We start from the raw sequence: 12,020 nt of genomic DNA, 5'->3' as shown, positions 1-12,020 counted from the left end.
TGGTAGTTTCGTTAAATGGAAGAGCAGCGATTTGTTAACTGGCTTACAACAATAACGAAGTACAACATGAGGTGGAAATACTTGCACAGAGCCTCCTGTTGGCAATGTAGTGAAAAAAATATTTTCTTGTCAGATGCAACGATTAGCGCTCCGTTTGATTCTTAACCTTGGTTTTACAGCGCAATGTGCTTAAAACTGTATCACAATAAAATTGTACTGCGATTGAGTATGCAGAAAAAGTCACATTATTATTGCTATAGCAGATTTGTATGGAGAAGTGCTTTGCAATATGGCCAAGAATGGGCAAATGAAAACTATAGTGGATTTAAATAACAGTCAAGCTGAAAACGAGAAAGAAATACTTACGAAGATGTGATAACCATAACAACAAAAACACGGAGCAGTAGCTTAAACCATCACTGAACAAACATGACATCTCCAAACCTCTCTATCTGTTCAACATTTAAGTCCTCACTGCAGCTTGACATATCTCAACTGATTACGTCGCTGCTATGTTGTTAATGGTATTGTCGCGTGATGTGACTCTAGCGTGTAGCTTTGTGTTGTTGTTTTTTCTGCCCGTTCAGTTGCATGTCTACCTCGGTGCTCTGATGCTTTTAGTGTTCGAAACGTCTATTCTACTTGAAATGATTCATAGCACATCAGCTTTGGCTTTCCTATTTAAATTAATCAACTCCCAAGTATTTTGCATCGAAGTAGACACACTTTGATAAACAAAAGAAAAAACACAATTTTTTGTTCATACGTTTTGTTGCTCTTGTTTTTACTATTTACAATAAATTAAAAGTTCATTACATTTTGTGAAAACCAAGTCACATGGGGTAATCAAATTATTTGCAGTAAATATTTGACACATAAATATGTGTAAGATACATGTCAAAAATGTCATCTTTCTTTATGCATCAGATGAGAATATCACTTTTTTGTTGTTGGATAATTCCAATAATCATTATTTAAATTCCAACAAATCAATAATTTAAAAGCATTAAACTTTTATGCAAGAAATGTCCACAATTTACAACATCCGATATTTAGCAAGTCAAGTATTCATGTCTGAGTGTTACACGGACATGCCACAAAGTTGGAATCAGTCGTAGTTTCACAGCTTCCACAGGTTTTTCAAACATTTTGGTCACCTTCGTGTTTCTGTCATTGTTGCCGTTGAATTTCTTAAATATGACAACAAAAATACAAGGGTTTGTGCTGTTATTAACAAATTCGTTTCAATTGAAATTTACGCACAATAATAAAAGTTCTTCAAATCAAAATAGATTCCAAACCAATTTTGAAACTCACAACAACTTGTCCGTCACTTCCTGTCACAAACTTCCAGTGAGAATCTCCTGGACTTGTGAAAGATATCTTGAATTTCTTCACCCATTGATCCCAGCCGTTTCTTCCTTGCGTGATAACACCTGTGATATTGGTGGGTGATTCCAAAACGACCTGAATCCACTGATCAGCATTATCTGTTGTAAAGACAAAACATTTTTGGGATAATAAAACATATGTTAGGCTGTGGATCAAATCTATAAGCGATAAATATTTTTATGTACTCAGGCAACTATTTATGTGTAACTTTTTGCTATTTACTTGCTGCAGCAACCCAACCACCATAATGGACACCAGGAATATAAGGGCGATCTAAACGACCGTTTCTTTCATGGTGCAATTCGTCAAGGTGGCTGTTGAAATATGATGACGCAGTTATAGCACTGTCTTTGATGTGGCCCGTTTTCAAACCCAATTTGCACAAAGAATCTGGAACAAAAATAATGGCGGATATTTATTGTTATTATTTATTCTTTTACTTTTAATTATTCACCTCTATTTGCTGGAATTGAAATGCTCATGATTTTGTTTTCTTCGCCTGCAACAAGACATGAAATGCTCAACCACTAAAAATCAGTTTCCAATAATGCAGAGTTACAACCTCAACAAACCTTTTTTCATGCACTGTGACATAATATTGCTCCAATTTCCATCTTCAAGACAATATCTAATCATGGGGATTGTGGAGTAGAATCCCTCTTTGCATATACAAGTCTCGCTTGATCCAACACTGTACGTCAAATGAACCGGAATACACGAGGCGTTTCCAACCGATGGCGGTTTGTTGCATGTTATTTTGTCAACTGCAAACAAATTAAGTATATTCTTCTGTTGTGAACAATACAAAACTATGATATATACCTTGACTTGATATTGAATTGGCATTGTTTTCCTCGCCTGCAACGAAATATGACACGTTTAAACACCATAATCGATTTCTATTAATGCAGAGTAACAACTCAACAAACCTTTTTTTATGCACTGTGACATGATTTTGCTCCAATTTCCATCTTCAAGACAATATCTAATCATGGGAATTGTAGAGTAGAATCCCTCATTACATATACAAGTCTCGCTTGATCCAACACTGTACGTTGAACGAACCGGAATACACGAGGCGTTTCCAACCGATGGCGGTTTGTTGCATGTTATTTTGTCAACTACAAATAAATTACGTATATTCCTCTGTTGTGAACGATACAAATCTTTGATATATACCTTGACTTGATTTTGAATTAATCGATGCCACAGTTTGCTAGAGGAACCAAATATTGTTAATGTAAATAAGTACCTTCAATTTCATATTTCAGAGTAAACACTTACGTAGTTTGTTATGATGAACAGGAAACCACCAACATTGATAAGAAAAAACACAACTGCGATCAGAATCGCCAAATGACCTACTCCAAAACATCCACACTGCTTCCCATTAGATTCCTTACCTAAAAAACAGAGAAATTGCGAATATTTTATGTCTTTTGTGTATTGACAAAGTTACCTTGATTTGACTTCCCTATTGAAACTTGTTGAGGATTTTCGTAATATTCTATCATCTTAAACTTCTCCTTGCTATTGTGTGAGGTTTTTTCCCTCTCACATCATCGATTTATAGAGTAGGCTACCTACACAGCAGTGGGATGCCAGCATATTTTGAAAGCGCAGGTGAGTAAAAGATGATATTAACGCCGTTACGTAGCAGATGACAACATATTGCGTCACCTAATTATTGCTTCGTTTGCATCTAATAACACAGGGATTGAAAACAAGTTTAGATAAGTGAATTTTCTAATAATCCGTTTTTGATAATGGATTGCCACTTTAGTGCAACTAAAGGTAAAAGACTTTTGATGCTGAGTTAACTTGCGTTACTTTTTATTCAGATTAATTGATGAATTTATGCAATGTTTTTCCATATGTGACGTTACCATTGGTTTGCGCTATTCACTATGGGTATACACATTCCTTTGACAAACACACGAAATATGCTTACACACTTGTCATATATTTATAATATTTCTTGCTCATGTTGGTAGATCTACAGTCGTCATCTTACCTTTAGTATGTCGCAATAACAAGGCATGAATAAGACATATACGCAACAATACATTTGTCACCCACCATCATACGCACAACAACCACAATCTTGCAGAACCGTATAAGGAACATGTTACCTACAGTTGTTATGAGAGTTTCGTAATGATGCACAATCTCGCATTCTCGTGTAGCATTTCTCACCAGGCTTATTCTTAACTTTGAACGAAAAATCCTTAGCCTGTATGCTTCAAAAATCTTATTGACAGTACACACAATATTTCAATTTTTGCATCTAATAGATAAACAATCTGATGGTCTGTGTTACCTTTGCGATACACTACAGTGTGAAAATGATACATGTTGTGTGACAGTGTGAGCTGCAGTTATGCTTTTACCTTGTAAGTTCGCTACACGATGAACGGTAAACTTGAGGGAAATGAATTTGCAACTTCAAAAAAAAACACAGAAGTGTGTAACTTACAAGAATGTCATTTTTCCTTCCGTTTGCAAAGGACTGTCTGCCTGGGTCTGTTTTTGTAGATTATAAATTTTTGCTTGACATGTTGTGATGCGCATACATCGTTAAAACACATGAAAGCAATGTTTTTAAGCCAAATTTGATATCTGGTAGCAAGTGATGGTCGATTACCACCTTATTTTAGGTCAAAGGCGGTGACCCTGCTGAAAACCAAAATAAATTTCCACAAACCAATAGCAACATTGTGTGGTTTTCTTCAACCAAGCACAGAAATATATATTTCCGCCAGATGGCATCCACGATTCGTTATTCATGAGGATAATTTTGCCAAAATATCTTTGGTCTCGCAATAACAAAAATGTTACGTTTCAACATTCAAGGTGACTCGTTTATGTCAACTCGCTTTTCTGACTTTTTTGTGGTGTCTTCTGTGAGCGCTGACTACATGGGTGGTAAATCAAGTTTAAACAAATATGAAACTCAGCAGATTTATCATCTCCCTTTGCAGACAAACTATAACGAGTTTGCCACTTTAACACACTATTAATTACTGATGATTTGGGGTCAAATATATTATACGAATACGCACACATTACCAAGGGTTATTTAACAAGTTAATCAATTCACGCATGTTTTGCCTTTCATTCTATATGGTGCGTTTAGGTTTAAAAATGGATGGAGTAATACGAAAGCGTATATGTCATAAAGGTATGAAATTTGTGGATCAAAGATTGGTTTACAAATTTGTTCCTTTAGCGATATTTGTCCAAATTTAAAACGTTTAGAAAGCAAAAAAAAATAAACCAAAATACAAACTAAATTTTGCTGGAGAACAGAAGAAAAATTCTCCATAACCACTGCAAATGAAATTGAATGAGGTTATCATTTCCAAGTATATTGGGTATTTTAAGGAGTTTAGACAAAATTTGCAGCAGTTATGCTGCATCTAAAATTTGGTACCAAATTTACGTACCTCGTTCCCCCTTTTTCTTTTGTGCCCCTGCGTGTTTCAGTGTGATTCAATTGTTGCGTTATACCTGATGAAGTCTCGCCGCATGGCAGACGAAACGTCGTAAAATACAGTACGTTTATGCCAGAAGATCAGTACATTTTTAATTGTAATATGCCTGGCAGCAACAGGAATTTCATTTCATGTTTTTTTTTTCATTTGGCAGTTGGAAAAACTAATAATGCCCTTTTTCGGCAAAATATATTTTTCTGAAAACAACATCCGTCATCTAAGCGGTGTACAGATAGCTTTGTTATTTGAACATATAAACCTACGGAAACATTTGTCACAATAAAGCACACAAAGATTGGCAATAAGTTTCATTGGCACTTGAACACAGCATAATGTGAAAAACGTAACAACATAGACAGCGTTTCCTATAGTGGAAACAGCACCAAACTCGAAACAATCATAGCAAGGCAATAAAAACGAGATGTGCATTATGAAAAGTGATTTAAAAATTAAAGCAGTTATCAGCATATCAGACAATTTTAAACGACAGATTTGTTGACAAATATTGTTGGGGTCAGCTAACTTTGCCTTTAACATTTACGTGCAGCTCACAATCGAGTAAATACGGTATATGGGAGTACGTCAAAAAGCCCTTAAGCTCTCAGTAACGACTTTATAATGTTATTCACAGATTTTCCTCTTGTATTGGGGCAGGGTTGTAGACAGGTTGACAGTTCCGAAACCATGAGACAAAACTGCTCCACTTCTTTTGAACCCGTTTTTGAAAACAGGGAATAAACTTATAACAGACAATGATGATGATAATAAAAGCAACAACAACGACAACGACGCCCACTGAAATTCTCGCAATCAGTGACAGTGATTGTGAGGGAGGCTGCAAAATAGTAGAAAGTGTCCAAATTAGAGTTACTCGAAATCAACACAACACTTGTTTCCTACATAAGAATCAGTTTGAGAATTGTGCGAAATGTATATATATTGACTAGTATAGTACAGTTTACACAAAACATGTTAATCCTGTGTTAGGGGAGGAATCAGATTTACCTTTTAATATGCCAAGTAAGGGAGATTGGGGATGCCCTGGACACAGGGATACCTCGGACAAGGTATTTTAAGTTACAATTAGGTATTGTTAAAACACTTTGCTTGTATATTCAACTACGTATTCTTAGATGGGCCAATGACAATTTCAACCAAAGTGTTGTCAAGTGGTCGGATAAGTTTTGAGCAAAATTGTCAGGACAAAAAATTGGAGAATGGTTGTAGACTTCACTAATGAGAGTTTGATTTCTTTGAATCACCTGTATAGTCTCTATGGCTGACAGAGACTCAGTAACGGATTAGTACAAAATATGATAAATAATCCAAGTTGTCTGTCTGTTTTAAAGTCGTAGTTAAACTTTAAACAGACAGATGACTTAGGATTATTTATCATATTTTGTAGACCGCAATAATTGTCGAATTTGAGCTGTAAAAAAAGCTCAAAAGTTACAGTAAAAAGTACAAGGTCCTTCCCTACGATTTATGTTTTGCCCTTGGAAAAATGGTTACAAAACATGTATATGTTTATTTGCCTGAACATTAAATCATGGTACCAAAAACCTGTTTGTACAAAAGTTGCCTTAGTGACTCTTTTGGGTTTTAAGTGTCTTTCTAAAAAGCATGATAATGCGCTTTTTAGACTACAGATATATCTATCTAACATAGGAAAACAGTGGAGTCTGTAATCTGATTTTACAGCAGTCAAAACACAGTCTGCTCTCAGTATTAAAGGCATTTGAGCAATGCAATTGTACCTTCTCCATATTTGGTGTTGTTTTGTTGCCTCCACTTATATTAGCTGATATCATGGTTGCTTCGGTTGGAAAAGTTTCATTTGCAGCAGGTGGTTGAGATGTGTTGGGTGGTGAAATCAGCCCTTCAGCACGACATTGTTCTCTACATAAACAATATATTTTTAAACTGACATCAAAAATTGAAATATTGGGATCTAACCAAAACTGCAGATGCAAGGCTTTACACCCAATGTTATGTTTTTCGGGAGTTTACATAGGTCATCGCAGTTTTTCATGGTGATCACTAAAACTGGATATCAAAACCGACTTCAAATATTGAAAAATTGGGATCTAACCAAAACTGCAGATGCAGACCTAGCCCTTTTTTCTGTTGTTGTTTTTCAGACATTTTTAAATAATATATTGTGTTTACTTCAAGGAACTGAAGATGCCCATTGGGCGAAATATATATGCCTGATGAGGCAGGCTGATCCTGCAGGAAAAAGCTACTGCTTTTTTTAGTTAGAGCCATATTATTTCAAATGTGATTTACTACAGACAAATGATCAACAAAAACAGACTTGTAGTATAGAAATACCCATATTTTATGTCTGTTTATATCCACAGCAACAGAATGCCTACGTTAATCCACAGAAAGCATTTTTTTAAAGTATTTTTATAACAGTTGGTGCAATAACCTACCTGGTGTAATGGCATTTCTCCAAAGTATTTCGGCAACAATTGCTAAATTTACCAATACATTGCACACACTTGTGTGCTGTTGGATTGTAGAATTCCTTTGGACCACAGAAACCAGATATAAAGCCAGAGCCATTGTGCAACAGAAGGCGAACTGGTTCACCCTGTACAATATTTACTTTTAGTGCATAGTGTGCCATAACATCCAGCAAGTTAAATGCTCATTGATAAAACATATTTATGTGGTAAAACTTTAGGCTTGTTTATGGAATAGAGCCTACCTTCCACTTACACGTCCCATCATTCCCAAATATTGGTCTAGGTACTTGCTGGCTAACCTATAAAATAATTGCAGGCATAACTGTTTTGTAAATACAGGTTTTACAGCCTCTGGTCGAAGAAACAGTGGGGCAAACAGTATTCATTATTTTTGTTGCACATCTAAATATTGGACCATTCAGTTGCAGTTATTTTTTTAGCAGTTAGATCAAATTTGAACACGAAAGCGCAAACATATGAATATATTTGTAGCCCATGCCATGGCATTATATCGACCAACTGCGTAGAGTTACGTTGAACCCTAAGTTATGTAGGCTATAGCCTATGATAATCGACAAGTTGCGCATTTTGATAGATTGCCATTCGGGGATTTGAATGCCATATAACCAGTGGTGGCTGGTGGGATTCAAATTATTTGTCATCCGGTTCTATCACAAAAGACATATTTTTCAGCGGGTTCTAAGATCCAAATTCCATTGACAGTAACCAGTGATGCTAACCGGTTTGCTAATCTCATCAAATTTCGTAAGACAGCTAAAATGTTATATGGTAGAATCACAGTTAGAAACGTACTACTGAGTACCATCGCAGTCTAAACCAAACAATTTACAAAATTTAAACCAAAAGCTTACTTTACTTTAGGTAAGTTTTTAAACTAATTTATTGTCATAATCTTACCTTTACGCCAAAACTCAAGATTACAAGAGATATAATACAACAACCTACGGCTTTGAACTTCATCAGTAGAAAAGACAACCGCCAATTCGGCTAAATTAACATTTTTCGCTGAAATTAATTTACGCATGAGTAAACTTAGTTTCAAACAACATATTTGCACCAATAGTACATTAACTCATGACAAAAATAAAAAAAATTAGTTGTAATAACAAATATTGTAATCCAAGAAGGTCTCTAAAAATATTTATACTGATAAAGTTACAATTTTTTAAAACCAATAAAGTATATGGCAACGAAATGGGTTTGACCGTGTGAATCGCAGCATGCTCATCGTTTGTCAAAGCGTACACAGCGAGCCTTTGGGGCGCTGCATACAAGTGCCAATTTAATAATGTTCCGAGCCATAGATTGTTTTGAATTGGTGTATCATTGCATTCTTTGAACACCTATAAAATATATCTAAACGAAATGATTTTGACTGTGGGTGGTTTAATTATAAGACTGGCCTACAAAATGTCGATTGCGGCTCTGAGTTAGATTGAAGTTTTGAGCATGTTCCGGGGCATAGATTTTTTTAAAAATTGGTGTAGATAAAGCTCAGAACATGGATAAAGTATATCGCAACTAATGCTGGGAATCACACAGCATGAACGCGGTCAAACACATTTCGTTGCGATTTACTTTGTATGGTGTTCGAAGAAACGCAATGGTAATGAGACCTACATGCTCTGACCTTTATCTACACCAATGATTTGAAAAAACTGTAGGCCTATGGCCCGGATCATTATTAAATTGGCACTTGTATTCAGCGCCGCAAATGATCGCTGTGTACACATTGAGGAACATATACGCGCATTCTGGGATTCACATGTCGTGACCCCGGTCAACCCATTTCGTTGCGATATACTTCAAAGGTGTTTAAAAAACGCATTGATATTGTGATATACATGTTCTGAATTTTAAAAAAATTCTTTGTCCCGGAACATGCTTAAAACTACAATTGAACTTAGGGCCGCAATCGACATTTTCTAGTCTTAAAATAAAATACCCACAGTCAAAACCATATTGTTGCGATTAATTTTATAGGTGTTCAAGAACGCAATGGCAATGAGATATACATGTTCTTAGATTAATTAATCTACACTAATTTTCAAAAAAAAAATTATTGTCTGGAATATTATTAAATTGGTACATAAGTCAAAATGGCAACGGTTTTCAAGTTTCCCAGCGAAATGAGCTTAATCGCAGGTGACGACATATAAGAGACCTTTACCCGCGTAGAGAATGGCGACATGGTCTCTTGCATAGGGGAACAGTTGAAACTTTTCCGGGCCGTAAAAATTAAAAAAATCCTACGGCCCGGTGAGGTTTCAAATGTTCGCCTATAGCGACCTTTGCATTATCTGCCTTTGTATACGCTCGCAACCAAAACCACTGCTGCCTAACCTTGTATAAAAAATGATCCTAAACATTGATAACATATTGGTGTTAGAGTTATTTTTAATGTTTCTTGAAAGACATCGTGTTCTAATTGATGTGCAATGCTGGTGTTTCGTTTTTAAAATACCGTATGAAGCTGTGTTTATTCGTGCGTGAAATTCAATTGAAATTAAAATATTTCGCCGAAATGGCAGAAGTAAAGTTAACAACATCTGTAAATGCCCAAGCAATAACAAAGAATGTATACATATACACATACAAAAAGAGCAGGTTATATTCCCTCAGGAATATCTCTGGTAACTTCAGAGAGGTTTGATTGATGTCTTACCTTGATCGAAACAAATTGGTGCGCAGCGCAAAACAAAACTCTACAAATATTGGAAAGAAAACACACAACAATTGTATCATAACTTTACAATTATTAGTTGTCATCGAACAAGTATCGTTTCTTATATTTGCTGTTGAATAGGTAGATCGGAGAATACGTTTGCACACCCGATCGTAATCTTTAAAGCAAAGAAAAATTCAGGTTTGCTCATCCGATATATTGTTATCAACTAAGCATGCACGATTGCACGTTTTTTTGATATTTTTCTATCAACTACCATAGACTCGATACGTGTAACTTACAAGAACGTAAGTTTTACAGTAAAAGTTATTCCCTGTAAGTTATACCTTTAGACACACAAGCAAGCTCCTGCGTAATTTAATGGACCAGTGTGCCAAGGGAGAAAGTTGCAGAATGAAAAAAATGGATGAATTTAAACCAAAAAAAAATTTTTTGTTTCTGTTTTTTTTGCATTTGGAAAAACTAATAATGCCTTTTTTAGGCAAAATATATTTTTCTAAAAACAACATCCGTCATCTGAGCGGTGTACAGATAGCTTTATTATTTGAACATATAAGCCTACGGAAACATTTGTCACAATGAAGCACACAGATCACACAGAGATTGGCAATAAGTTTCATTGGCTCTTGAACATAGCAAAATTTGAAAAACCAGAGGGATGTTAGTTGACAAAAAAAATCGCCAGTTAACAAAACTTTGAACGCGCGTTACTCGGCCACCTTACGAGGTAGCGCCATGATTTTTTTACACGATACAGATCATAGGCTGATCTTTCCAACGATACCAAAATTATTTTAGCATAGCATCTCCGACTGAATTGATTCAACTTTGATTTCATTCGATAGTGGGATGGTATAAGGTTGTTTGTGCAAAAGAAAAGCTTGCGACTCGCTTTGTAGCAACATTTATCGGCGAAAGTACGTGACGCCCACCCAGCTAACACAAAACGTTATATCAACTTTCGAAACGTTTTTTAAAAGTTGTCCAATGGTTTCAGATCGTTTTTTTGTCAAAGTAAATGTTGCATAAAGGTTGCATGATATAACGTTGGCCTTCAACGTAACTCAAACGATATTTCAACGGTCAATTAAACACGACTTGAAAAAAACGTTTTTGTGTGGACCAAACACAACATTTTAGTGATGTTATTGAACATACGTACCGATATAAACGTTTCTGTATCGTTAATATAAGACGTAATAAAACTGTTTTACATTAACGTCTGTATGAGGCAACATTAATCTGTTTTGAAAACGTTATTTGAATTACCTTTTAAATTGTACGATCTTGTAACGTTACTAAACAACTAAATAAAAACGTTTCGTATTGACGTGTTCGTTTGGTTACATTAATCTGTTTTAAAAACGTTATTTGAATTACGTTTTAAATTGTACGTTCCTGTAACGTTACTAAAAATCTAAATAAAAACGTTTTGTATTGACGTGTACCTTTGGTTACATTAATGTGTTTTAAAAACGTTATTTAAATTACGTTTTAAATTGTTACGTTCTTGCAACGTTACTAAACAACTAAATAAAAACGTTTCGTATTGACGTGTTCCTTTGGTTATATTAATCTGTTTTAAAAACGTTATTTGAATTACGTTTTAAATTGTACGTCGTTGTGACGTTCTTAAAAAACCAAATAAAAACGTTTCATAGTGACGTGTTCGTTTGGTTGCATTAATCTGTTTTGAAAACGTTATTTGAATAACGTTTTCAATTGTACGATCTTGTAACGTTACTAAATAACCAAATAAAATCCTGTCGTATGGACGAAACGTTATTTGAGTATGCTCGGGTATATACTGTCTATTACCAACTTGTTATTTTTTATGTTTCGTTCACGCGCAAAACGTTGCAGTCAATTGCATTTAAAATTAAGAATAAATAATGTTTTGTTTGAAGGAAACGACATTATGCATTGTAATTGTAAAAATGTGTAATATAAAGT

General features: G+C 35.1%; 1 protein-coding gene across 1 annotated transcript; it reads right to left on the bottom strand.

Moving 5' to 3' along the window:
* Window positions 1-5,179: 5,179 nt before the first annotated feature.
* Window positions 5,180-8,341, bottom strand: LOC145903019 (uncharacterized). Its single transcript, XM_082991109.1, has 5 exons — window positions 8,279-8,341; window positions 7,603-7,659; window positions 7,325-7,485; window positions 6,644-6,785; window positions 5,180-5,721 (listed from the first exon to the last, which is right to left on the bottom strand). Exons 1-5 carry the CDS (start codon window positions 8,339-8,341, stop codon window positions 5,512-5,514), a joined length of 633 nt encoding a protein of 210 aa, XP_082847235.1. The 3' UTR covers window positions 5,180-5,511.
* Between the last annotated feature and the right edge of the window lie 3,679 nt (window positions 8,342-12,020).

This window comes from Ascidia mentula, chromosome 5 (genome assembly GCF_947561715.1).
Source record: "Ascidia mentula chromosome 5, kaAscMent1.1, whole genome shotgun sequence".
Taxonomy (NCBI): domain Eukaryota; kingdom Metazoa; phylum Chordata; class Ascidiacea; order Phlebobranchia; family Ascidiidae; genus Ascidia; species Ascidia mentula.
Note: the sequence above shows the minus strand (reverse complement) of the source record. Positions and strands in the feature narration are given on the sequence as shown.

Bases quoted from the DNA above. Each gene is read 5' to 3' on its own strand.
- LOC145903019 (XM_082991109.1), bottom strand. From the start codon at position 8,341: ATGAAGTTCAAAGCCGTAGGTTGTTGTATTATATCTCTTGTAATCTTG. The intron at 7,486-7,602 runs GTAGGCTCTATT...AATATTGTACAG, and splicing joins ATGGGACGTGTAAGTGGAAG to GGTGAACCAGTTCGCCTTCT. The intron at 5,722-6,643 runs GTACAATTGCAT...ACTATTTTGCAG, and splicing joins CAACACCAAATATGGAGAAG to CCTCCCTCACAATCACTGTC.